This window comes from Argentina silus, assembly GCF_951799395.1.
Source record: "Argentina silus genome assembly, chromosome: 10".
Classification (NCBI taxonomy): Eukaryota; Metazoa; Chordata; class Actinopteri; order Argentiniformes; family Argentinidae; genus Argentina; species Argentina silus.
In genome coordinates this window covers 8242425-8270072 of record NC_139664.1, presented here as the reverse complement: position 1 = coordinate 8270072, position 27648 = coordinate 8242425, and the positions used below count along the sequence as shown (strand labels likewise).

Below are 27648 nucleotides of genomic sequence, written 5' to 3'. Positions count from 1 at the left end.
ACTAGCCCTAACACTATTGTAAAATAACCACTCTACGTATGTCCGTATATAAAAAACCGACACACTCTCAACTAATGACCATTGAGTATCCAACTAAGCCATGATATAATGTACAATAACAAACAAACAGATAATGTCTCTCTATCCCTTCTATTATTATCAGATACAGCTGTGAAACTTTATCTTACAGATATAAATGATACAGGACAGTATAGCAGGGTCCTACATCAACTACTGAAGTAGGTTATCCTGGTGAAGTCAGTTAGAGCCTCAGCAGGATGGATAGAAGTCATTCGTACAGTATAGGCAACCTGTAGAGCTTTACAATTGTGTCTTCTCTAGGATCACATCCAATTGTGGCGACAGCACGGGCCAAAGTAACATCTAGGGTCAAGAGTTGTGTGTTTGTCTTTGTAAGGCGGGGTTATGGAGGGATTAGTAACTCATACTGCTGTGACCTACGTTAATAACATCCTACTTCCTGATTAACATTCTGGCCTGCCTCTTCCTCACATCCATGGCATCTTATGAAATGCTGGACCTAAGGTAGAAGATGGTGGGGAGGGGGAATCAACAGATTACTTTTTTGATGAAATTATTGGATAAGCCTCTGATCTAAATCTAACTTTGGTGGTAATCCACATGAATCTGCTTCAATCTGTTTGTGTTAGGTGTGTTTGAGTGTGAAGCCCACTCTGACTCTCTTTCTCTCCTCCAGTCTCCTCCACACAACACACAATCCCTGCAATAATAACACAGTTATTGAGTTTACCAATTTGAATGCCTGACACACACCAACTGTAGTACCTATACAATATTTCATATGGAACATGAAACATTCAACCAACATGACTTGGTCCAATATCTAACATTGAGCAACTACTGTGCAGTATAACACAACTAAATCCCCAAGGTGATGTATTAAAATTCAAATGTTAAAACAGAACACAAAACAATCAGGCTGTCGCATGATTGAGGATACCATTCATATAATTTCGGAAACACTTTGTAAAAGTTGTATATTTTAGAAATTATAATAAACTATTATTATTCACTGGTTAGGTAACACAGGTGAGCGTGTGCTGTATGTGGCTGCACTGCGTTTAATGCTTTATAAACACATTCATTAACAATTATAAACAATAATAAACATTCATTCATTGCTTTATAATGTACTGTGCACACCAACTTGAAAACTATAAACCCTTTATAAAGACAACCATTATGTAAAGTGTTACATCATGTCTGCATTTATCTTATCCATTCTATTTAATAAGCAGATGTTCTTGGGATAACTCTGTGTAGGGCAGACCCCAGTGACATTTCAAACATAATCCTTCCTCTTCCTAGTTATTCATTGACTTCATCATCCTTTTCCCTAATTCAAACTCTATAGGTTTCACCGTTCTTCTGTGTATTCTTAGCATTGGTTTTGCACATGCTGTAGATATGAAGCAGGCACATCAACATCAACGCCTTGCCAAAGAAAGCTGGCTAAAGCGGAAACAGCTTTGGCACCCAAGCACTTCCAAATACTTTTGGGATAACTTCCATTACACATATCAATCTTTAAACCAGTAATGCTCTGTTATAACTCACTAGTCATTGGGAAATACTGCCTTGTGACAATTAAAGGGACCACTCTCAAATTCATAGAGGGAGCTATGGATGCAAGGACTAACCACCCATACAATCAATGTCATTGTTTTAACCATGTGTTGAAGCTATACAGTGTTTGTTTGCAATTACATTGTTTGCAGTAAAACAAGCTTATATTTTGGGTTCTGATGGGGTATAACAGTTTAGCTAAGTCCATGACACATTTATAGTTATATATTCTACAAGAATCAATGGCTATATATCTTGAATTTCAAAATCCAGAAGCCAAAAAATGTATGTACCAATCCCAGATTGCCCCTTTAATTCATCTTGAATACAATTAGTGAGGGCAGAGCATAATTCTTCTTATTGCATCATTAATGTATCAATTCTTTTCTGCATCTCAGAGTGGTAACCATTATCTCTCAGGTGCACATTCCTATATGTGTCCATTTACCTCAATACACATTCAGATCTTACTTTACAAATTGTTCAAAATCTACCCAAGTCAATACAGCAATGGAATACATTCACAAACAATGCAATATGAAATACATAATCATGTTAGAATTCCTGTCTGATTGACTTTCCACTGCCTGCTCTCACACCCAGTCTAATCTCTCCTCATAATCACTCGTTCCTCAACCTTTGGGAACCCATTTCTTCACAATATGCTCGGAGCGATTTCTGTCCTAATCTCCACAGTTTTCATCCTCTATCCTCTCTACACTACACAGCTTTCTATGCACTTTTCCCTCAGTCCTCCCCAGCATACCGACAAGCATCACAACAATCTAATTTAGCGGCAGTTTTGTCTCAATATTACAGTCTTCGCTTTCCCAATTGTCTCTGGACTCTATACGCTCCACATTTTCCCTCTTTCTATCAGTCTTCTCTGTCCCCCTCTAGACACACTCTTTCTCACTCCTCTCCTCTCGCTCTGTCTTTTCCTCCCCTCTCTCCGGTGTGAACATCCCTCCGTCAGAATGAGCAGCCGTGACCCTCACCTCTCCTGCCGGACTCCTCTCTTTATCCTCCTCTCCTGACACTCCCGCTCTGGGATGAGTGTGTGTGTGTGGGGGGGTGTGTGTGTGTGTGTGTATCCCCCTCTCTGCCACTCTCTTCCTTTTTCTGTCTTTCTTGGGAATTTGTGTCACAGACCCATCCCGAATCCATGTAATCCCTCTAAGTCCATCTGTTACTGTACTTCTCTCTCTCTCTCTCTCCCTTCTTCCCTATAGTTTCCGCTCTCCCTGTTTACTAACCCTAACTCTAATGTGTACCCTCTGTTGGTAGTCTCATGTCATCACAGCGTTTGTGTTGCGCAGCATGTTTTTTTAATCATTCCCCCTCTGTGCATAGTTAAATATAGTGTAAGCATCTCATCTGGATGGATGATTTTTCTCCTTTTCCCCCTTCTCAATCAGTGCCGACACACTGCAAAGCTAAGTCCTGTGTCCACACATTTTTTATTCAAGGATAGAGGGAGAGGGTTATACATAGTCGCAATAATTTATTTACATTTGGTTATGTACATAAACAAGAACTTAGCAATGAAAATGACAACAACATTAGTTCTAATAAGGAAGGAGTAAAAACGGTGTGTGTGTGCGTGTGTGTGTGTTCTGTCCATCTGACAATTGTTAGGAGAGGGGTGAGGCAGAAAAATTGCAAAAAACTCTTAACCCCAGGCTTGAGATTTACAGTAATGTAGAACCAGCTTCCCATCGCTGCCGAAACACTGCAAAACAGAGAGTGAGAGAAGGAGAGGAGTCAGTCTTTATGGAGGACAGGACATAAAACAAGACTGACAGAAGAGTGGAGGGAGGCCAAGGTGGTCAGTTGAGAAAGGGTCAGACTCTTCACTAAAATAGACATATGCCCAGTCCAAAAACAGCCCTTAGCTAGCACCTCCAGTGTTTGTAGGTTTGAAGGGAATCACATGAAAAAGATGGTGAAAGGTATGTATAAGATAGCACCTTGCTTTCCAGGGGCCTCAGGGGATATTCCACCATGGTGTTCAACCTTTTTTAAGATCTACAAACACCCAAAGGAATTGGGGCTTGGGGTTGTTTAGACAGACATGCCTCTTAAGTAATTGCTATCAACCCTTCCTGCTGTCACTTCCACAGATGGAACTTATTGCTTCCTGTCAATCTGGACTCAGTGGACTGTATGCTTCAGGACAGTATTTAAACCTACCCCCTACTGCGTACTACACTGTAATGGCTTTGGTACAGTCACTTTAAACCAGGATTAGTGTGGTTTAACAGAACTGCTCACTTACAGCCCCCTCTGCTGGTGGAACAACCATATGACACACACAGAAACTACTCACCCATGGGCCCTACTCAGAGCAGAAATAACTGAGGTACAGAATACAGATCTTAGTCAAGGAAAAACTGTCAAGTGTCAAGAGGTAATGTAACCCTATTATCAGTTAAGGCAACAACTTTACATAAACACAACTCTTAACAGAGATTCATACTGTGATTAATTATTAGTGTTATGCCAAACTATCAAGTACTCACTTCAAACAGCACTCCTACTTCTTGATCAGGCGACGGAGCGAAAGACTGATTGACGTAAATGAACTGAAAGAGAGAAAGAAGGGGGGAGACACAAAGAGAAATCTATGTTCAGAATCAAATAAGAAAAAAAACAGAAACGTGCGTTGGGAATCCCTAAACAAGCCACAGGACAAGCCAAGTTCAGTTTAAGACAACTACTGTAGGTGATGGTCTAACCTAAGCAACCTATAAAGCTCCTAATTCTACCCTGTTCTTTATAAAGTCATAGGCACTGTCACAGATGTACAGTGGCTCTCTCTATGGCTGTCCAACGTGCTATGAAAGGCTTCCTCTGTCCTTCTGTGTATCTTTTTTTTTTTTCCTACACCTTTCTTTCCTACATCTTTCCTACACCCGATGTGAAAGGAGATGACAAGTGGTGACAGGAGATAAGGAGAGGAAGCCATTTTAGACTATTGAGATGCACCTTGGATATTTGTTTTCACATCAGTGCAGATGACGGGAGACAAGGGGAATCCATTAGAGAAGATTGAGAAGTAGCCATAGAAATATTCTCACCAGCTGCTCATTGGCCTCAAGCTTGAGGAAGCGAGAGATGAACTGAGAGAGCGAATGCACTGTCCTCCCTTTCTCCATCGACCATTTTTTTGTCTTCATGATGGGAGCGTCTCCCACTGCCTTCAACAGCACATCAACTAAGGAGTGAGATAGAAAGAAAATGGGTAGTAATAAGGATTTTGCACAGAAAGTAAACAGATTTAGATCAAGAAACTGAATTACATCTGAACCTCTCTGAGAAACACTATTCAGCCATTGGTAATGCCTTTTAACTACGTTATCTCCCAAGGAACACTAAAACACATGCATAGGATAATTATGATAATGAAAGTTGAATAACGTCTATAGGATTGTGGCAAATGTTTCAGTTAGATAAAATGATTCGGAATTACTTAAGGAACTAAAATAATGTCTCAGCATTGAAATACAATGCTTGTAACTCATGTGTCAAAGTTACACAACATATTTTGACAGAATATTAGCTGCTTGCTTGTAATGCTAGCAAAATATTAGCCAAGCCTCCAACGCCCGCCTCATACAGAATGTATATGAATCCCTGATCACCCATTCGTGGGTCACACATTTGTTTTCTATTTTATTGGCTAAAACAACTGCCAGTCGACCTTTTCCGGGTCACGTTTGCGGAAGTAGCAATGTACCAGTCCAACGAAGAATAGTAAACAGAATGCTCGTGATCTCTTTTTTTTATTAAACTTTTAGTCAAATAATTGCACACATCTTACTTTTTTTCTTTTCGTCGGGCGTTTCGGACTCCTCCGTTGGTGGTTGTGGGGTTGCAGGCTCATCTTTCTGCGTTTCTGTAGGGGATTCCGCATTGTCAGACATCATCAGCTGTTATCATGTGTGTGCACTAGCGATTTTACAGCGCACACGTTATGCAGAAAACGCTGCATGTCATTGGCTAAGGCAAATGTCATTGTCCAAGGCTCTTCATTCGATTGGTTCACTGACTGTGGGGGGCGTTTTGCGGAACACCGAAAGTTGCTTGATTTTTCACCTTGGCATGCAGTTATGAGGTATATGCAAATACCTTCTCTCTCTCTGCCTAGTCTAGGTTCTATCAGATTAATTCAGTATTCGTTGTCGTATTATTTAGGCCGTCGGTCAATTTTCACACGCTGAATGTCTTTTCTTAGCTTAGATCACTTGCTCTGTCAAAATTCAATACAGCAAACATTTGTTTCCTCCAGAATTTGCCAATAAGACAGGGGGCGTCACTGTCCAGTACGCGTAAACTCAACTGAAAGTTGAACTCTCACCCATTCCAAACGTCGGACCACCACTGACAACAGTACGTTTTATTCCTTTGCCTTTCCTTTAGCATGTTTATGTTGATCACTAGCTCCTGGCATGCACTGAATACAGGAGCAGTCAGCACTGAGCAGTATCTTTGTGCACATAAGTGCATTGATTGACAGATGGTGTGCAAATGTATGTGAAAACGGGGACATGTATGTGTTACACTGATAGAGGCGATTAGCATGCACTCTGTACATACAGTAATAATGTAAACATGGCACTGCAGTGCATGAACCACTGAACGTGTGCTCTTATGTCGTGTATATTGAGAAAGGGTAAGACTGTAAATTGGTTACTAGCCTAGCAACTGCCTAAGTTTGACTATAAAACATTCAAACCAGAGGGCCTAGGGTTGCTGAATTCAACAAACCAAAGCCATTCCCTCATCATTGATGCAGCCTCTTGAATCCAATCAAATTACCTCTCTTTTTAACATTTTGTAAATATGCTGTTCAAGCAAAGCAGCTATTTTCTCACCAGTGAACCTCTTGTTTTTCCAGTGGCAGGCATTGGCAGATTGTCCAGCAAGGGTTCAGTGCTCTTGCTGTGTGACATGCAGGAGAAGTTCAGACCCAACATCTTTCAGTTCACCAACATAGTCAGCAATGCTGCCAGACTGCTACAGGTACACACACACACACACACACACACACACACACACACACTCACCAATTACAACAGTGTCAGCAAAACTGCTCAGATCCAAGAACCTTGTTGTAAACTGTTGTATCTTGCCTGTCTTCCCTAGGCCAGCCGTGTTCTGAGCATCCCCGCCATTGTGACGGAGCAGTACCCTAAAGGCCTGGGCCCCACAGTACCAGAGCTGGGGGCCAGTGACCTGACAGCCCATGCTAAGACCAAGTTCACTATGCTGACAGAGAGTGTGGAGAAGGACTTGAAGGCCCTAGGGGACCCCAATATGGCCATCCTGTGTGGGATAGAGGCCCAGGCCTGCATCGCGGTGAGAGGACATGGCTGCCCGTGTGACATCACATCCTGTTCTGTCATCTGTGTACTGCATCCTGTTGATTGAGAGAGAGACAAAATCATCAAGATAGGATATACAGTATATACAGTTTGCTTGATCTGTACTGTGAAACGTACTCATCCACCCCTTCATGTGCCCCTTCAGTGCACAACGTTTGACCTGTTAGAGAAAGGGATCGAGGTCCATATTGTGGCTGATGCTGTCTCATCCCGAAGGTAACACTCTATCCTACTTTCTCTGCAATGATGGAATATTATGCTTTTGTCCTTTTGTTCTGTCGTCTCCCATGTGTCTGGTGACTATTGCGGTAGATGTATTGATTATTTGTCCTCCTCTGTTTGTGTCCTCAGTCAGACAGACCGATTATTCGCCCTGTCGAGGTTGAGGCAGAGTGGAGCTTTCCTGACGACCACAGAGGCCGTTCTGCTACAGCTAGTCCAAGATGCCAAGCACCCCCACTTTAAGGAGGTACGAGACCATGCTTAATTCATAAGTCATATTGCCCACATACTGCATGACATTTTTTTTGGCAGCTACTCTTGTGTAATAAGATTTATGTAAAGTTTAGCCAAGGGCACCATGAAAATATGGAGGATCGACCGAATATATTCACTTGGTCATGTCTCCGTCTACAGATTCAGAAGCTGTTAGCCCACCCGTCCCCCGACACCGGCCTGCTTTCGTTCTTCAGCTCTCTGTAGGGAAAGGATGTGCTCTGCTGCTGCTCCCCAAACACTGTACATCCGAAAGCCTGTGGAATAAAATAAATCAAATCCTGCATCCCTCCATTATTCCTTATATTTTGACTTTTTTTTTGGCATTTTTAAACTGACCTTTCTTTTACAATAGGATCTCTTATGTTGATCATCTTTTCAATGGATAGTATACGGAGGGAAATGGAATTGCACAGAGGAGCAACAGGGCCTTTTTATGTTGTGTTATTGTTATGGACTTTGCTCTATGTCTGCTGGTAGGCTTGTAGTTCTTCTATTATTCAGTCCCTACAGAGTAGCTTAGTGTGTGCTAAGGGGAAACTCTTACCTCAAGCTGGGAGAAACAGGGTTTGGCCAACCCTCAGAGGCGGAGGCAGAGGACCTGTGATGTCACAGAGGGGGAGGAGAGGGTGACGTTATTCATGGACAGACAGAAAGGGAGGGGAAGGAGAGAGAAAAAGGAAGCAGTCTGCGAAGTTTTTTTCCCTCCAAACTAAAACAAACTTTCGAAAACAGAACACACGATAAGACGCCCGGTGAGGATCAACTTAATGAGAATGAAAGAAAGATAAAGGAAGAGAGAAGGAGGAACAAACACTAAGCTGAGACTCGCAGTCGTGCACATCGGATGAGGACATCAAATATGAACACTGAGGCTTCAGGCCTTCAGTGAATAGGGAGAGGTAAGATATTCTCTCCAGTCTAAACTTGGAACTATGAGTCCAACTGCATTGACACATCCCTGCTATGTTTTTTTGTGAATGGTAGGCTATGTTTCCACTGCAGCTCAAGAGCTAGAGTTTCAGCTTATGTAAGCAATACTGGCTAGTGTCAAGTGCAGTGTTGTTTACAGTGTTTCATTATGGTGGAGAGTCTTGTTGATCTCTTCCTATGCAAATGGCCCAGCCATCATCATCCACTGTTCCCTCTACTAACCCACAGGCTACTGACTGAGAGAGAGACAGAATGTCTTCTGACCTGAACTCCAGTTTGACCAGTATAGACTGGCTTCCTCAACTGGGAATAAGTGGTCTGCGATCTGGAAGAGAGAGAGGAGGTGGAGAGAGGGAACGAAAGAAAGAGACAGGGAGGGCGAGAGATCTCCCACCCTCCATCCCAGCCCCCTCTCCCTCCATCTCCAAAGGGAAGCCCCCTCATAGCTACGCCACTCTCATCGCCATGGCAATAGATGCCGCCCCAGGCAGGAAGTTGAGCTTGAATGACATCTACACCTGGATCAGTGACATGTTCCCGTACTACAGCAGAGGGGGCCGGGGATGGAAGGTACACAGGGCCCTTTGAAATTAAATTACTGTTGTGAAACACAATCTATTTCTTGTGTCCAAATAGTCAAGTTGCCGGTAGGAATCGTATCATTCTGTTTTACTCTCCCATCATAAGGTGTGCAGATACCCTTATTTTAAGAGTACATGGGTTACCCTAATCCTAACTCTGAAAGCTGTGTTTTTCATCAGATGCCCTGGAAGTAGTGGGCTAGACTAACTGGGCTGCCCATATAATCCAATGTTCATAGGGGTTCCCATAACACTATAATTCAAACACTTTTTCCATCACATTTGGACTGGTTACCATCCCGCAATACATGTTCAAATGTTCATGCCCTGTTGCCTGTAGTTATTGTTTGGTATATTGTATAAGAAAAGAGCCAAATAGATTTGTGATTGAATCACAGCACTGGTTTCGTCTCTGACAGAACTCCATCCGCCATAACCTGTCCCTCAATAAGTGCTTCCGGAAAGTTCCTCGGCCACAGAGCGACCCTGGGAAGGTGAAGTCATCACTAATGAACTATTAGAAATATGCTCACATGATTTTTTCCTTCTGTTTAAACCCTTCATGGATCTTAGAAATTGTTGTGAGAATCCTCCCATCTGTGTTTCCAGGGTTCCTATTGGACGATGGACGCCCCCTCAGAGCACAATCAACCAAGAGGAACCAAACGACCGTATCCAGTAGAAGAGGAGGAGGGGAACAATGTATGTCTGTCATTCACTCACTAAAACATAAACACATAGAATCACAGACACTTGTTTTCTCCATACATGTTACCTTCACTCTGTCCTCCTTCCAGGTTTCCCAAGTACCAGTGAGACAGGCAGAGAACACCTTTCAACACCAACCAGCCCAGACTGACCATAAAACTTTAGCAGTATCCCTGTCACTGGGAACTATTCATCCACAATCCCCCCAGCAAGACTCACTGTCTCCCCCACCATGCAAGGTAGAGTAAGTTAAGTCCCATCAACCATATCTAGAGGACAGTGTCTTCACATGAAAATAACACCCCACTGTTTCTTCTCACCTTTGTGTTTTCACAGCAGCGATCGCCCTATATGCAGGACCCTGTCCTCACTCTCTCTCCTGTCACTCATCCCACCATCTCTCTTAATTCTGTGTCCCCTTCCACTGTGTCCCCTTCCACTGTGTCCCCCTCCACTGTGTCCCCCTCCACTGTGTCCCCTTCCATTGTGTCCCCTCCTACTGTGTCCATTTCTACTGTCCCCACTCTCTCTCTTCCCCATCCAACATTTCACTCTCTTGCTGTTCCCCCTCACTGTGTTCCTTCTATTTCTGTTGGCCCTCCCTCTGCCCAACCACACTCTTCCGCTGATCCCCCTCTCCGTTTCTCCTTTGCTGATCTGAACATGCCCGACCTGTACACCTCCTTCCAGTCCCTCTGCAGGACAGTGAGAGAGAGGGTGGTCTCGCAATGTAAGTTCCCTGTGTGTGTGTGTGTGTGTGTGTGTGTGTGTGTGTGTGTGTGTGTGTGTGTGTGTGTGTGTGTGTGTGTGTGTGTCTTTTATGTGTATCTCTCTATATGCGTCTGTGGGAATGCATATGCATTTGTCTGACCTTCTCCCTCTTTCTCTCCCTTGATCTCTTCCCTCCCAGCGGACATAGCTCCCCTTCTTGGGCTGACCAATGACAGTGCCCCACTGCACACTCCGACCCTTCCCCCTCTGTCCCCTCACCCTGTACCCCCTGTACCCCCCGGACCCACAGGACCTCCTGGACCCCCTACTGAGGCAGACCGACTCCCTAACAGCAATGGTGAGCCTCACTGATACCCCTGTTAAACACTGAAACACCTAAACACCTGCTCTAGACCCGCACTGATCTCTCTCTCTCTCTCTCTCTCTCTCTCTCTCTCTGCAGTGGTACCAGTTGACTGGTTCAGTACAACAGACTCTCTGAAGGAGAGCTTCCGCATCGCCGGCAGTCTGGACTGGGCTAATATAGACCTCACCAGCCACCCAGGTCTGTACTGACACTTCAACGGTGGTCAACTGTCCTGTACTGATGTGTACATTCTCTATAGTAGTAAGACATTCCAGGGAATCACATTTACATCACAACAGACCTGCTGAACAGACCATGTTAAAAACTCCTCTTCACAAATCTCTGAGGACTGAATGGGTGAAAACATGATTGCAAGGGAAATGTTTGAAATGGAATGTCTCTCAGGATATTAACTGACGGTCTCTTTTGTTATCCTTTATCCTCTTTCCCTCTGTACTTATTTTATGTCTTTCTTTTCATTGCTTCTGCCTTCTCTCTCTTTTTGTCATCTCTCTCTCTTCCAGACCTCCTGGAGAGCATGCGCCAGGCTGAGCTCTGTGATTGGGCACTGGATCCGGCGCTCTTCACCTCGCTGTGTGATTCGCTGAACCGCTTCTTCACTCAGAAGGGCCTGATTGGCGGGTCCTCTGGTAACAACTCCCCATTGGCCCACGGCGCCCCTCCTTCACTGCTTCTCCCACCCCTTTCCTCCAATCCCCCCACTCTGGCCAGCCTCACCCACCCTTCACCCCTGCTCTATCCTCCTCTGGTTCCCACCTCCAGTGGTGGACAGCCCCCTAGGAGGCCCCTGCATCCCCAAGCCCAGGGACAAGGCCTACAGAGGCCCCATCTGACCCAGCCTGGTCCTACCCAGCCCCATAACAACCCAGGTTAGAGCTCAAACACTGAAATAAACATGCTGTTTCTGGCATTCAATTGGTACAAACCAGAGGAAAACTTTTCAAATGGAAAAGGGAATATTACCATAATAGCAGAAATGTTCTTGTGTTTGACATACCAGACATAGCCGTCAAACAGACTGTTTGGCACGTTGTAGTTCGTCTTTTGAATGAGATGAGGAAATTGGATAGTGAGAAAGGAAGTGATGCAATCTAAAAGTAACTTGCTTACTTCCTGTTACTGTTGGAGCTGGATGGTCTGCTGACATCATCCAGCTAGTATTACAGCTAGATCTCCATCTGTCTAACTCTCGCTCCTTCCCTCTCTTTCTCCCTTTCTCTCTCTCTCACAGCTGGGATCCAACCTCAACCTATGGCTCCTAGACCTCGCCCTCCTATGAAAAATCTCCATAGCAACAGCGAGGAGTTCCAGGACGACTTTGACTGGGATTCACTGCTCGTCTGACAGAGTGGGTTCACTTCACCCCAGGATATTGTTACAAGAAGTCAACATCAGGCACAGATCAGCACAGATCTAGGATCAGTTTACCCTCCCCTAATCCTAATCTCAACTATTATGGAGGAAACACAAAACTCACCTCAGATCTGTATCTTGGGGCAACTTCATGCAACTACAAAGGGGCTCACACCCAAGAACACTACCCCCTATATTCAGCTGCCACACCACCACACACTCTGACAGTGAGGATGTTTGGTGTTACGTATATCAATTATGACTGAATGCTGTTTTGCTATGGTGAAAGTCTTTTTTTTGTTTCTTCTCCATGGCTTCAAATTATTTGCTCACTCCCTATCAACTGTCTTTGCGGAAGCTTCTGGAAATCCATACATCCTTCAACATGTGTGGGACACTTTTCTGATGTTAATCAAATAAAATAGTCAGAAAATAAAATATTTGTGTATTTATTGTCTCATTTACTGATGGTATGCTATTCTTGTTCCAATATGAAAAGAATGCAAGAGAAACACAAGAACAAGAAACAATAGTTGGACATCTGCAAAGGGTCAGGTTGAATTTCCACAGAAATATCAGCGCATCAAACAGACACAGGCACACAAATCCTTTGTGGATTTTTTTATTTCTTAAATTTCTTTAGATTTTTTTTTCCATTTTACTTTTCAAATGTGAATGTTCACAGTTAACACCACACAAAATTTGACCTTACCCGATAAAAGAGATATCTTCTTTTTGCCGATATAAAATAACAATAAATTCATCAAACTAAATTAAAAGAACAACATGGAGCATGTCATCAAGTCCCTGTTGTTTTCTTTTTTCTTTCATTCATTGAAATAATTGTCTTTTTTTTAGTAGCGCCCCCTCCCTGTAGGAGGATTGAAATGCAAGGAAAGACCAGTCGTGCTGAGAGAGACCTGTATACCAGGTATCCCATATGAAAGAGTGAGAAACTAATGCTTCTGATTAATACAAAAAATAGAGTGAAATAAAATTGGCAGAAAAAGGTGACCCTTATAATACCTCATTTGAAATCCCAACATTACATTGCATCGATACAAGTGACAATTTTTAAAAACAAAAATAATAGATTTTGTATCTTGCCTTCCGAGTCACTGAAATAAGCTAGGACGCAGGAAGAATGGAGACAGATATATACATAGACATAGACAAACAAACACACAATCACACACACTCTCTTGCAAACACACTTTCACAATCACACACACATTCGTATTCTCTTCAACATGCGTGCACATCCACACATTCAAAACACATTCTATCTCTCCCCCACTAATTCATAAAGGTCAGAACTCTTTTGATTTCCACAACAATCAGGAAGAAAAGAATATAAGCATTTGATTTAATGGCATAACTGCATATGATTTTCCTTGTTTATTTGTTCCCAGGAGCGAAAAAAAATAAAAAATAAATTACATTTAACATTAAATTAAAAATAGAACAGCTATTTGATTTGACCATATTGTGCCTGAAATGTTAATGCAAGCTTTTTCAGTCCAAATCGCGGTCAGGAGTTCGTTATAAAACCATCCTTCATGCGCTCATTCATTTCAGTGTTTCTCGTTTCTCTTCATCAAGAGGAAAAGTGAGGAAGAGGCAGGAGTTTGATTCTGTTGAGTTTGTTAGTGGCTATGCCCCTCCCCTCCATCTCTTGCCCTCTCAGTGCAGTAATATTAGAATATAGCAGAGTGACACTACTGATGAACCCTCCTGCTCCTAAAACACCCCATCTTTATTTCAGAAAGGACTGGAAAAACCAAAACACAACATTTAAAAAAAAAATGAATTAAAACAATAAATAAACATCTATTTCCCTCCCACTACATCCCACTCTGAAATGAAAGAAACCAAATAAACAAGAAAAAAAATAAGAAATTCATCTGAGCCCAAAATAAAAATTGAAATACTTCTTCAGAGAAGAAAGGAACATAAATTCTGATTTTCTTTTTTTTTCTTTAAATATAGAGATGTACACACATTTCTTTTTGGACACATAAATTGTCTGTGTTGAAGGAGGACCGATCGGGGGGGGGCAGTAGATCAGACAGGAGAGGCAGAAACAGGCCAGGGAAGTAGTGGTGAAACTTCCTCAAAGAAGAAATGGATTGGTGCTTGCTCCCGTCGCTCCCGCCCCTCCCACTGCTCCCCCTGCTCCCATCACTCCTCCTGCCCCGGTGGGGCCCCCAAAAATTAGCTGAGGGGGCACGGGTCCTCCTGGGGGTGCCATAGGCGAGAGCCCACCGTATGGCATACCCATGGGGCTGGCTTGCATCATGCCCAGCCCCATGCCTGGAGCCCCCATGCCTACCCCTAATCCCATGTGGCCCATGCCCATGCCTGGGGGCATCATGCCCAGCATCGGGTTGGGCGGCACGGGGCTAGCACGGAGGCCACTGAGCCCCAGCGTGGAGGGCTGGGGGGAGATGGAGGTCATGGGGGCGGCTGCGCCAAACGGGTTGGAGGAAGGGGGAGGCGTTGGGGAAACCCCCCTGCTGGAGATGGTACTGCCCGGAGTGATGGCCATGCCTGGGGCTGGAGACGAGCCTGGAAAGAGAGAGAGGGACACGCAGTTAGAGAGGTGAAAGAAAGAGTTTGTCACATTAAATTCTATTCAGTGCAGGTAGAGAGAGAGTGTGAGTGTGTGTGTGTGTGTGTGTGTGTGTGTGTGTATTACACAGACTGTGATCTCACCTGTGGTCTGAAGGAAGGGGTTGTGTGTGGAGGAAGAGGAGATTGAGGGAGGAGGTGGTTGTTTGGGTTTGGGTTTCGACGACAACAATGAGTCCAGGTCCACCAGCGCTGCGTTGGGCCCAAGGAACGACTCCGGCGTCTTACGAATAGGAAGAGATGTACCCAGAGACGAGAGGTCAAAGGGCACTGGAGAGCCTGTGCTGTCGCCACCGGTTAGCATGCTTCTCAACTCTGGGTCTCCTAGACAGAGGGAGGACAGAGGAGAGAGAAAAGAGAAAGAGAGAGAGGGAGATGCAGACCTTGAAGTTGTACACTTGTTGTTGTACACAACAACCCTTATACCAAGTAAAAAGACACCAGCTCTACCACAGGTACTGAGGGAGGATGGAATGTGAGACAAGACAATTGTTAGGAGTTTTTGTACTTGAAAGTGTGTATGTGTTCATTTACTTTTGTGAGTGAGTGTGAATGTGTGAGTGAGTGTGTGTTGTGAATGTACATGTTGTGAATGTGTGAGTGCACTGTGAATGTGCGTGTGTGTGCTGTGAATATGCATGTGTGTGCTGTGAATATGTGTGTGTGTGTGTGCGTGCTGTGAATGTGTGTGTGCGTGTACCTGTGCCATTAGTGTGTTTAGCGGAGCCACTCCAGGGGTCAGAGGTGATAGGGTCAGAGGCAGGGACAACCCCGTCCCCCGCCCAGGGGTCTACTGGCCCCCCCGAGGAGGAGGTGCTGAGGGGCAGCGGGGGCCCCCAGGGGTCGGCACTGGGGGGGGTCACAGCTACAGGGGAGGGGAGGGTTAACACATCACAACACTGTACAGGTACTTCACACACAGGACACATGGAGCTGGGCTGTGTCCCAATAGTCTAATTAACAGAGTGACTTTAAGACTGAGATACACCCGAAGGTGAGGAGAGAGAGAGAGAGAGAGACACCATTGAGACACAGCCACAGGGAGTCCTGACCAGAAACAAGAGGAGAATAAAAGCCACTGGTTTAGATGTGGAGGGGAAAATGACCTCAACATGCTTGCTTTCTTCCTCCTAATCTGAAAGCACTGGAATGGATCAATAGAAGTGAGGGGGAATGAAGGAGAGACAGAGACAGGAGACGTGAAAAAGGAAGCCATGTCAAAACAAATGGTACTTGTTTGGCCAAAGCTGCAATGTCCATTCATGGGGGGGGGGGGGGGGGGGTTAGGGTTAGTAGGGGGGGTACTAGGGAAATGAGGATATCTCCCCCTAGGATTTGAGCTGACAGGTGTCACTCTACCTCCAGGTACCTTCTGCCCAGTGTGTCTCACCTGAGTGTCCCCAGGGGTCGACGGAGTTGACTCTGGTAGCGGTCTCTCCCCAGGGGTCTGGAGGTGGGGCTATTGTGGGTGGCGCACCCCCGCCCCAGGGGTCCGCGCTGGGGGGCGAGGCGGGTGAGGAGGCCGCCCAGGGGTCAGCAGGGCCCCAGGCGGAGGCAGAGGGGACAGGGACTGTGGGAGGGGGAGAGGGGCCAGCAGAGCCCGAGGAGGGGGCCACGCCAGTAGCCCCCCAGGGGTCCACAGCACTGAGCTCCATGAGTGCACTCTGGGTGGGAGGATGTTACATGTTACAACACACCGCTATGGCATCACATGCTTGAACACGTGAGCACACGCACACACACGATTGATTTTTTGCTCTCACTCCTCAAATGCTCGCACCTCAAGCAACCCCCCCTCCCTCCCCACACACACACACACACACACACACAGTAAGCTGACAACTGTCCCCTCCCCTCTCTGCACAAACACGGCTCTCACACTCACTCACCACACACACAAAGAAAGGCAAAAAGCAGAGAGAATGAACGACCCACATGGATCAGCTAGTGCCAGGAGAGAGTGAGGGATGAACACAACAGTTTCTCAACGACTGGCACCAGGCCACGGGATGTTGCTGTCCAATCAGACAGAGTTAGCTAGCTAACAACAATCAATTCAGTTACCAAGTGCTAGTTTCCAGTTTCCAGTGGCCCTCCAAGGAGGAAAACCATAGCCCGTTTGTCCTTCATACAATTTAGGTTGAGAAACAAGGTTCTGCTGCATATGTCCTTAGCTATGGGCTAATTTCTACCACTAAACACACACACACACACACACACGCACACACGCACACACAGGTGAGAGACACAGCTAGAGCAGGTAACGCCGGGAGAGCGAGAGAGGAACCGAGCGGTACTGTCTAAAGAGTGTGTGTCGCCCACTGCGGCATACACACACGTCGCTACACACACCTCCTCTGGTTTAGTCTTCTCCCTCCTGCTCTCCTCGATGGCCATCTGCAGTCTCAGGTCGTCCCCCCTGCGCAGTCGCTCCTCCTGCCAATCACACGCATAGAGCTGTGACGTCATCACCCGGCAACAGGCGAGCTCACAGAAGCTACCCATTAGGCACAGATCTAGGATCAGCTGACTACCCCCAAGTTCTAAACTTCAACATTGGGGATTAACAAAAAAACGAAAAAACGGCAAAGCTGACCTTAGATCAGTGTCAAGAGGCAACTTCAGCCTATGCAGGCTCACAGAGCACTGTCTGGTCCAGCTGTTCATCTCCAGAGGGAGGAGCTGCCTCTAGGGGCTGCTCTCTGCACAGCTCTCCTCAACCCAAAGCCTAACCTTCACCACAGGAGAGTCCGGAAACAGCCTTCCCTCCTCCTCCTCTTCCTCCCTTCAGCGAGGTAATCACTGATCTGACATGGTCGGATTGGTGAAAGCTTTCTGGCGAAGAGCTTCCTTTCACATCCAATCAATAAATTGAGTGAGATCAGAGATTACCTCTTAGAAATTATTCCAACAGAATTGTCCTCGGTATGAATGCAGGTAAGAATATCACTGTGGGTGTGGTTTGAGGCATGCTTTCCGATTACGTGGAATTAAAAGAGAGAGAATAAATTTTTCAGGAAATGGTTTGGTGTTAAATGGTGTCATACATGCACTCATTATCAGTGATTAGACCACAAGAATGTTATTTTCAATCCCTTCTTTTACTTCTTCTATTCCTTGATGTATGTTCATGATAGCGCAAAAGCATCCAATTAAACCTTCCAAAACGTGTTCAACATTCAATCAAAAGTAAAAAAAAAAAAATAAGATGCAACAGATACATTGGAATACTGCTCATATATAGGTCAAATTCAAATGCATTGTTTTGATTGGGATTGAGAGCGCCAGACAGATTAAGATTGACAGAGAGATAGATGGTTGGTTGGTCAGCCGCGCCTTTCGCCCCCTGACCTTTTGGTGTATCTCCTTGCTGACTGTGAGTGCATATCGGAGCTCTGCGTCCTCCAGAGGGGCCATAGTAGTCTGGGGGAGGTCGGGGGTCAGAGTGCAAAGGTGAGTGGGTGATGGAGTGAATGGTGACACACACATTGACTTGGGTAAACCTCGCTGTGACTCCCACAGCTGCTCCCATAGGTGAGGACCATAAACAATGACCATCAGAAGCTACCTACTTGAGCCTACTGTAGGTATACTCATTATACTGCGCTTGATCTGCCTCGTCACTGTGCCTTTATGTCTGTTATTTCTATTTATGTCACTCTCACTTACAAAGAAAATGTCAAAAGGAGCTCCTGTATTTAACTGTATTCTAGCCAAGAAGAAAGACACAGCCCTGGGTCTTATTCAGCTGGTTGGGTCAGTTGGTTCACCCTAAAAGAGCAGACATGGCTCTCTCAATGGGTGGAGTAGAGAATAGCGTCCTTTCTGAGTAGACAACTGCACCTCTGGGCTTGTAGCCTAACTGGCCAGCTCGGCTATGCTCTGCCTCTGCCAGCCTCCGATAGGCTGCTTTGCGTTACCTGCTCCGCCTCTTCTTTGCTCATAGCCAATGCCAGCTGGAGCTGCAGGTCCTCCTCCCCGGAGCTCTGGGGCCAGGCCTGCTCAGGGTCCGCCCCGCCAGAGTGGGACCCCAGCGACAGGCTGCCAGCACCCATACCGGGGGCCGACGGGGCCGAGGAGGCTGGGGGAAAGGGTTTAGTGACAAGGACACACACATACACACACATGAGACGTGAGTCTTTCACATCACCTTTAGTGTCTCTAGATCTGGATCGAAACTTTCCTTGAACCATCAACACAACAGATGAGAATAACTAAGGATTAATTAATCATTCAATTATGAACATGCAGGTTTAGACTCTGCTCTCTTGGATTCTCACCTATGTAGAACTACATTTCCCTTTACGCTAAGCTACCCGCGCCTTTAAGCTACAATGATGGCTGGTGCAGGCTGGATGTTTCTCACCACTGGTGGTCTGTGCCATCTTCTCTTTGGTCTTGAGTGCATGAATCCTCTCCTCCCGTAGTCTCTCTTCATCTTTCAGCAATGTCACCAACTGCTTGGCCTTCTCCCGCACGTTCACCCCCTGGGACCACACACACACACACACACACACACACACACACACACACACACACACACACACACACACACACACACACACACACACACACACAGTGCAGCTATATAGCAAAATGTACCATGAAATGTATGACCAACAATACTGTTAAATGATTAATAACTACTGTAAACTAAAACAGCGCCATATCTCGCCGCAAATAAAGAAAGGGTCAATCAGTATTTGTACAGCAATGCCAGTTCTGTGTGGTTACTATTCCTGTTTGGCGGTCTTTAGTTGGCACGGTTTGCTCTTTCGTTACTCATTGTTACACGGTCATTACCAGCCCATATAAAATGCTATTGTTGGCTTTCGACTGTATGTTTATACAAGAGGTCAGAGAAAGCATTGTAAAACGTCCTTGAATGAGCCACTGGCTGGGACTTACCTGTGTGTTTTTTCCCCTCACATTCCGAAGAAAAGACCTCATAGTGTGTGTGTGTGTGTGTGTGTGTGTTCGTACCTGATCCTTGCCGTCTCTGTCGATAAACTGGAAGTCCTTTAGAGTCTGAACTGCGTATATATTCTCTCTGCACTGTTGGGCCACGCGCTCTGACCCCGTCTTAATCAGGTACTCCATAAGAGTCATAGCCTAGCACAAAACAATACAACACACATGACAGAGTATGGATGAGTGTGTGTTTTTAATCTGGTACAGTATATACCCACACCCATACCCACAGCCGCGCGCACACACGCACACACACCTTGTAGACGTGTCTCCAGTTCTTGCCGTGGTCATTGAGGCGTTTCCACACCATGCTCATGATCTCAGAGAAGGCCACAACATTGTATGTCAGGTCTGCGATCTCTGACATCAGAGAACTGCTGGGGCCCCATGGGTCATTGGACGTTGCCTCCCTTACCTACAGACATATATACATACCAGGGGTGAAATAATAGTTTTTTTGCTAATTGCTAACACGAAAATTTGACACAAACAAAAGAGAGGCCAGGTGAATAATAGAGTTAGACTACCTCAATCACCCACTGTGATTGATCAATTGGTGCAATAATACTACAGATAATGTCCTTTTGATCAATTTGATTGACCTCAGACACAACAAGAAAACAAGGTGTAATTTGTTGCAGTAGCTTGATTGATCAACTGGTAATACAGACAATACATACAAATAGATGACATCTCTTGGTAACCTTACCAACCAAGCCAACAAACTGCATTACGAAGCACATGTAAAAAATCACTCAAAGCAGCTCAGTACATAGGCAAAGTACTTTAACCAAATGAATCCCTGATAACTATGGGGAGATGTGGTGAGATAAACGCCATCACTGAGGACACTCAGACTGGAGAGGCTCATAGTGATGAATAGATGACATGATTACATCCCAGACAGGTAGAAGACAGTGGGCAGCTAAAGCATGTACAGACTAGGGGGACTGTGTTGGTGTGTGAGAGAGAGAAAGATAGGTCAAGATACAGTAAAGCAGAGGTTTAGAAGGGGAACAAGAAAGAGATAAAGAAAGGGGAGAGAGGTGGAGAGGAACCGTCAGATGAGAGGGTGAGGTGGTGATGGAGGATACTTCCTCTCCTCATCACCCATCCTTCATCTTCAAGGAGCTGGAAACTCATCATAGGTAAACAAAAACAATATGGTGGACGCCTATGGTGAACTTGCTTTTTATCAGTGCGGTTCTTTTACACCAAGGAGAGGAGATAAAGAGGAAGTGTCTGTAGAAAACAACCAAGGTGTCAGAGGCAAAAGGGGGGAAGGGGAGGAACCGACCTTAATCTCGGCCTCCGAGTAGTTGTGGACGATGTTCTTCACTTGTCGCCGTAGCGATGAGGTCGACATGGCAACCGTCGGGCTGTCGGGTTCCCTCTGAAATCTGACCCACGCACAGGGAGAGAGAGGTCGTAAAACACAGTTAATACAATACAAAACAAATACCAGGCAGAGCAAAGGGTACTGTTAGAGAGCGAGAAAGAGAGACACAGAGACAGGAGTGGTAGATGAAAGAGAGACAGGGAGGAAAATAAGAGAGGGGGAGTAGAATGTGTGAGTGAGAGATTGAGGAAGAAGAATAACAAAGTGTAAAACAGAAAAGCTAAACCAGCGATCAAACTCAGTAGACACAGGCTCCATTAGGCGTGTCAACAGGAAGCAGAGAGGGAGAGTACCGTCCTACACACCTGTTACACTGGAATGGTGCAGGCTAGGGGGAGTCTCCCACTCTTTCAGGTTCTCTCTATCCGACTCCACTCGTTCACGGAGTGCTCTGTCTCAGCCTATCCGTCTCTCCCAACGGCGACATTGGGTCCCAAAACCGCAGATTTGGGGCGATAAAAACTGCCGTGAGAAAGAAATTACAACATTGATTACAACATGTATAATTTCTCCCTCCCCTTTGATGCAATCACTGATCAGACATGACTGGACTAGTGAAAGCTACGTAACATTTCTGAGCTCATGCTTCAGCCTTGTTTGGTCAGTAAGGATGGATGTATTTTATTCGGCAGGCTATTCTAGCAAGGCCTAAGAGATGTTCTACAGTACGGACAAGCAGATAATCAACATGAGAACCACACAAGATAACTTAACTAAAAATCTTGATTCGGAACTGGACAACAGCCTTTTGGGCTGGGGTAGGCAGCTTTTACAATTATTGTTCCACCAGCACCAGCTTGGTTGACACATCTTTGGGAGACTCAAGAGCCCCCCTACTATAGTTTTTGATTCACTCTCACAATCTGACCCACTTAATACTGTCAGTTGGGCATGTAGGCCTATGCTTGGAGAGGGCCGCTAATTGACGTCATTCAACTACATATTAGTACTCTGTGGGAAGTTTAACAATGCTGTCATTGCTGTGGCATGATAAGTGAGTTAGTACAATGAGGGTTGATATCAATGTATGATTTGACCAGCCTGGTTGCCTGGTTGCCAAACAGTTCTTGCTTTAGCCAACTCCTTTGTCACTGTCATGCCAAATACACCAAGGACAGAAACAGACTGCCACCACGATACAAAACCTATGATTTAACTGCATTCTGTGCCCACACTGTCCTCTTTAATAAACTTGAAACAATAACAGTGAACAAGGTAATATAGCCAGAGAGGTGACAGTCAGACTAATACAATAGAGGTTGCATAAGATAATAAGGCGATAACCATTCCAAAAGTCAGTTTAGAGGTTCCTGGTGTACAGTTCCAAAGTTCAGACAAACCATCTACCATGACTTTGAATGTAAGTGTAGATAAGGGGCTAGCTTTACACCCCGTCCTAGTTGTACCTCTAACAACCTCCTAACCCAAATCTCTCCATTTCAATTCAGATTCCAAAGCAAGAAATTGAAAAATTCGAATGAAAATGAATAACAGTGTTATTGAATTGGAAATTCAAGGCAACTCCTAAAATACATTAACTGGATTAAGATGGAATTGAAAGATATAATACTTGAAGAACAAACATGTAGAAGAACAAACATGTAGAAGAAGTTCGGTAGCTAGTTCGCTTTGAGACAACAACACAAATTGTGCATTCACTGCTAGCAACCTACAATGTCAGATAGCAACATTTGCTGGTAAGGAACACCCCACATGCAACAAGCTAAAGGCAGGCAAAGTTAACTGAGGCATGGTAGCTTGCTACACACACGTCATATGCTAGCAAGCAAACAAACTACTGAAATAAAACAGCAGCATCAAAAGCAATGGAGGTAGCTAGCTACATCAACCCATTTCTTTAATGATCTAACGACACGAAAACAGGGCAGTGTAGCGATCATGACAATGTCAGACACGGTGGCCTCTACGTTCATTCTGTCTCGCTATCAGACAGTTACACACACCCTCTTCCTGAGCAGGAGACCCCCACCCAGTTAGCATGCCAACAAGTTAGCATATTTCACAACAGCCAAGCTAACCATTGAGCAACAAATGACAACGCTGCAGTGACAAATACTTGAGCTACAACTGTCAAATAACGCATTGGGAAAGTAATACGAATTCCACCTCAAAACAGCAGGGCTGTCGAAACTAGAAAGAGGTCGTTAGCTTGCTGGAAGTAGTCACTTCCCAGCTGGCTGGAGAACATTGACATTTACTTACCGTTTAACTTCTCCTTCTCCTTCTCCGTCGGGATGAAATCTAACGTTTTAAAACCGTGGGTGGGGTTAAGGGGATGGGGAGAGCGGGAGGGTAAAAGCCCACGAACTAAATATTGATATTCCTGTCACGATACTGAATCAAAACTAGCCATTTGTTTTAGCTAGCTAGCACTATCTGAAGTAGGCGATAGATAACGTTGACGAGCCTGATGATGCTAGCTAGCTTGCTGTTCAAGTGGCAACAGATTACGAGTGGTATTTATGATCTGATCCAGTGACACTACTTTCTTTTAACGCAAAAACGATGAATACGGAATGTTCACTGTGTAAATATGACTGATAATGTTTAATAATTGTTGACAATAGAGTATAATTAACATCTAAATCAAGTCTATACTGACCCTGTTGTAGCTCGAATGGTACAAGGAGATGGCGGAACTTCCGGTTCCGTTCCTGACTACAGGAAAGACCGCACCCCCTTGCACGCTCTCATCATTGAATATTTATGATTTGGGCGAGGCCACATGCTTGCATAATAATCATTTTGAACTCAGACTAACTTTTTCCGTTGTTGTTGGGCCTTGATATCGTGTAGCCAATTTGTAAAGGTAGTGGTCTTTAACAGTCATAATAGGCTATACTATTTAACTGACAATTGCTTCTTCTTATTCATTTTCTTTCACCAATTTTATACATTTCTCACATAATTTTCCTAACCCTAACCCTAACCCTAACAAGAAAAATCATTTTATGATAGTAAAGCATTACATTAAATTGCCAAAGCATTTACTACACAGAAGATATCCAAAGACAAAAATATTATTGCTTACAAGGTAAATCAAGACACATCATTATAGTTTTGCTGATATTGACTGCAAGAGTGATATCAACAGACTGATTTATCTCACTGTTGGCCCTCCTTCTAAATTTAGCAGCATAACCAGTAGCAAATAGTCAGCTAAATAAAACACCTCATATAAATCACCATGTTATGGTCAGAGCTATTCCTTTCATCCACATGCTCTATATTCAGGTAGACATGCAGTAAGTGTGTTATGCAATTTTATGGGTCCTCTGCTAGTATGAATAGTCATCATAAACACCTCCACATTTTTCCCCAGTTTGACTCCCATCTCTGTCTATCAACGAGAGGCATCCTGCAGCAGGCACTCCCACGTCAGGCACTGTGACGTCCACAGGCACAATGATGTCTGGATGTCACACAATGTTCCCCAGTTCTTACCCCCAATCCTAACTCTCACCTCAACCCTCAAACTTCCCATCAAACCTCAATGTTACCTAAAAAACAACACAAGCAAATGTCTTAATTACACTGGTTTGAACTCACCCATAGAATTGACAATGTATTGCTTTTTTATTAATAGCCCCAAAATTTTAAAATCTCATTCCTAGACAAACATCTAGTCCAACAGGATTTGACTGTGTCTAGGATATGTATCCATGGGACACATGGGCATGCATTCTACCTGCTGCACCAGGACACTACTGCCATCAGCAGCACTGCTGTGGCACATACCATCCACACAGAGGCAATCTCCAACTGACTGAAAAGTGCAAGGAGTGTGTACGTCAGAACTCTTCCAACCATAAATAATTCATGGTAAGCCCCACGGATCAGAGCAACACGATAACAGGTGGTACACATGTGTTACAAGCCTCCCCTTTATCTTGTAACTATTTATCTCTTCATCTTCCCCCTGGGCTCTGTCAGACTCAGTGCCAGGAGACACATGACAATGTAGGCCCCATGCTGAAAGGCACAGGGCTCTCAAACAAATTTGTATAAATGACTGGTAACAAAGTTTAAACTACTGCAGTGCTTCCAGAATAAAATATAGTACATAACATAGTTCATCATACTGCAGTTGTTTTCATATGATGGGTAAAAATCCACTAGTGTGTCAGCATCTAGGTCACAGTGAAAAACTGTTTTGTAGTGGCAAGATTTTGTTTAATTAGCAGGGGCAAGAAAGTGGTCCTCTGTGGCTCAGTTGGTAGAGTATGGCTGACAACGCTTAGGTTGTGGGTTTGATTCCTGCTGGGACCATATATACTGAAATGTATGCACTCACTGCAATGTAAGTTGCTTTGGATAAAAGCGTCAGCTAAATGGCATATATAAGAAAGTTGTATTTTTCTGTTGTTCTTTTTCTGCCATTAGGAATATCTGAATGACAGGTGACAGATGAGAATGCATTACATAAGATGCACCATGTTCAAAGAAAAGTATTCAATTGCAAAATAGTTTAAAAAAAAACTTTATTAGGAACACTATAATAATACTGGGTAGGGCCTCCCTTTTCTCTCAAAACAGCCTCAATTCTTCGTGGGATTGATTCCACAAGATGTTGGAAACATTCCTTTGAGATTCTGGTCCATGATGACATGATTGCATCACACAATTCCTGCAGATTTTTCAGGCACACTTTCAAGCTGTAAATCTCCCGTTCTACCACATCCCAAAGGTGTTCTACTGGATTCAGATTTGGTAACTGAGAAGGCCACTGAAGAACACAGAACTCATTGTCATGTTCATGAAACCAGTTTGAGATGACTTTTGCTTTGTGACATGGTGCATTATCATGCTGGAAGTAGCCATTAGAAGATGGGTAAATTGTGGCCATGAAGGGATGCACATGGTCAGCAACAATACTCAAATAGGCTGTGGCATTCAAGCAATGATTGATTGGTATTAACGGGCCCAAAGTGTGCCAGGAAAACATTCCCCACACCATTACACCACCAGAAAGCAGAGTATCCTGAGTGTCCATTCAGTGAAAGTGATGAAAGTTGTCGGTTCGTGGTAGAGAGCTAGAGCAGGTTGTCACAGCAGGGGCCCACGGCGCCGATACAAACATGGACGTGGTGATGGCCATAGCCCTAAGGCCAACAGGCAGCTGGAGTAACTCGAGTGTTTATATGACCGGTTGTGATAACAGCCTGTGTTTGTGTTACATAACACACAGCGAGAGAGCCTCCGGCAATAATGATACTGTAGTATGTAGTATCAGGGGAAATCTATCTGACAGACAGAAAGAGGAGGAGGGTGTCAAGGGAGAGGGAGATGTACAGCAAAGGCATGGGCTGAAGTTGGCACTAAGTGGGAAACAGCGCTGGCATGTAGGCAGTGCAGCGCACTATTAAGCTGTTTTGTAAGGCAAAGTTTCAGCTGTTAGCTTTGTCACTCAATGATGATGGAGTTGGTGAGAGGGAGGGAAGGATGGGGAAAGAGGGAGGGAGAATGAAAGAGAGAGAGTGGGGTACAGAGGGGTATAAGGAGCGAGAGAGAGACAGAAAAGTGAATTTCAGGACATCAAAAATAGATGTTTGATGTTGATGAAAAATACATGACTGGTGCATAAAGCTGTTCTCCATTATTGCTCACAGAGTGAGAAAGAAAAAGAGATGGGTTTTAGAAATTGAGTTTTTGACAACAATTTTACTTTTCTGCCTGAAGAGAGGGGGAGGGAGAGATTTGAGAGAGCAAGAATGTTGGTTAATAAGTGTTACAACATAGAGTTTGGCAGCAGCAGTAATTAGAGCCTCTAAACTCAATCAAGATGCAGTGATAGTGGAAACAGCTTGTTAGCTAATTCTGACCATCCTAATTCACCATGCCTGTTGATTAGATGAGGAATCCTGCACTGTGGAAGGAATTCACTGACTAAGACTGTGTGAGAGGGCGAGAAGGATGAAGAGAAGGGGAGAAGATAGAATGGGTAGGGGTGTGTATGTATGTGAGGAGATTAGAGAGGAAAGAGAGGGGGGGGGAGAGAGAGAGAGTGTGAGAGAGAGAGAGAGAGAGAGGGAGAGAGAGAGATAGAGAGAGAGAGAGAGAGAGAGAGAGAGAGAAAGAGGTAGAGCGAGAGAAAGAGGCACCACAGGGAATGGGATAGGTTAATGTACACAGACAGGGTGACAGATTGGACACATTTGGACATTAACACTGACGCTGAGGGGGAGAGAGTGGCATGCAGGGAGAGAGATGAAGAGTTTTGAAATACCTTACAGCTATGGTACAAGCATATTTGCTGGCAAAACAAGCTGGGGAACTTGGAGAGAGAGAGAGAGAGAGAGAGAGAGAGAGAGAGAGAGAAAGAGAGAGAGAGAGAAAGAGAGAGAGAGAGAGAAAGGAGGGGTGAGAGAGTGACATGGGGGTCACCTTGTGAGAATGAAACAGTCACTACTGAGGTCCCTGAAGGATAGGAAGGTAGACATATCTCAGTCTCTGGTATAAAAA

At 44.7% G+C, this 27648-nt stretch overlaps 4 protein-coding genes across 7 annotated transcripts; 2 read left to right on the top strand and 2 right to left on the bottom strand.

Annotated features, from left to right (window-relative positions):
- Positions 1 to 3049: 3049 nt before the first annotated feature.
- atg12 (ATG12 autophagy related 12 homolog) lies at positions 3050 to 5557 on the bottom strand. Its single transcript, XM_083679322.1, has 4 exons — positions 5432 to 5557; positions 4689 to 4825; positions 4131 to 4193; positions 3050 to 3340 (listed from the first exon to the last, which is right to left on the bottom strand). Exons 1-4 carry the CDS (start codon positions 5535 to 5537, stop codon positions 3281 to 3283), a joined length of 366 nt encoding a protein of 121 aa, XP_083535448.1. The 5' UTR covers positions 5538 to 5557; the 3' UTR covers positions 3050 to 3280.
- A 33-nt stretch (positions 5558 to 5590) lies between these two features.
- Positions 5591 to 7774, top strand: isoc2 (isochorismatase domain containing 2). Its single transcript, XM_083679318.1, has 7 exons — positions 5591 to 5725; positions 5900 to 6000; positions 6509 to 6633; positions 6757 to 6969; positions 7141 to 7211; positions 7347 to 7464; positions 7632 to 7774. Coding segments are annotated over exons 2-7 (594 nt in total). The 5' UTR covers positions 5591 to 5725; positions 5900 to 5999; the 3' UTR covers positions 7698 to 7774.
- A 263-nt stretch (positions 7775 to 8037) lies between these two features.
- foxj2 (forkhead box J2) lies at positions 8038 to 12602 on the top strand. 2 transcript variants are annotated; one of them, XM_083679295.1, is made up of 10 exons: positions 8038 to 8392; positions 8652 to 8993; positions 9424 to 9498; positions 9614 to 9706; positions 9802 to 9951; positions 10049 to 10442; positions 10623 to 10781; positions 10887 to 10988; positions 11315 to 11440; positions 12043 to 12602. In XM_083679295.1, exons 2-10 carry the CDS (start codon positions 8676 to 8678, stop codon positions 12153 to 12155), a joined length of 1530 nt encoding a protein of 509 aa, XP_083535421.1. In that variant the 5' UTR covers positions 8038 to 8392; positions 8652 to 8675; the 3' UTR covers positions 12156 to 12602. The 2 variants fall into 2 exon arrangements, with proteins under 2 accessions (XP_083535421.1, XP_083535420.1); XM_083679294.1 differs by having other exon boundaries at positions 8042 to 8392; positions 11315 to 11680.
- A 168-nt stretch (positions 12603 to 12770) lies between these two features.
- epn1a (epsin 1a) lies at positions 12771 to 23820 on the bottom strand. Of its 3 annotated transcripts, XM_083679290.1 has the most exons (14): positions 23789 to 23806; positions 23389 to 23427; positions 21471 to 21627; positions 21064 to 21166; positions 20023 to 20181; positions 19779 to 19907; positions 19162 to 19282; positions 18716 to 18876; positions 18147 to 18218; positions 17148 to 17231; positions 16186 to 16459; positions 15496 to 15660; positions 14880 to 15119; positions 12771 to 14732 (listed from the first exon to the last, which is right to left on the bottom strand). In XM_083679290.1, exons 4-14 carry the CDS (start codon positions 21130 to 21132, stop codon positions 14278 to 14280), a joined length of 1929 nt encoding a protein of 642 aa, XP_083535416.1. In that variant the 5' UTR covers positions 21133 to 21166; positions 21471 to 21627; positions 23389 to 23427; positions 23789 to 23806; the 3' UTR covers positions 12771 to 14277. The 3 variants fall into 3 exon arrangements, with proteins under 3 accessions (XP_083535416.1, XP_083535417.1, XP_083535418.1); XM_083679291.1 differs by lacking the exon at positions 23389 to 23427 and having other exon boundaries at positions 23789 to 23820; XM_083679292.1 differs by lacking the exon at positions 18147 to 18218 and having other exon boundaries at positions 23389 to 23799.
- Positions 23821 to 27648: the final 3828 nt, after the last annotated feature.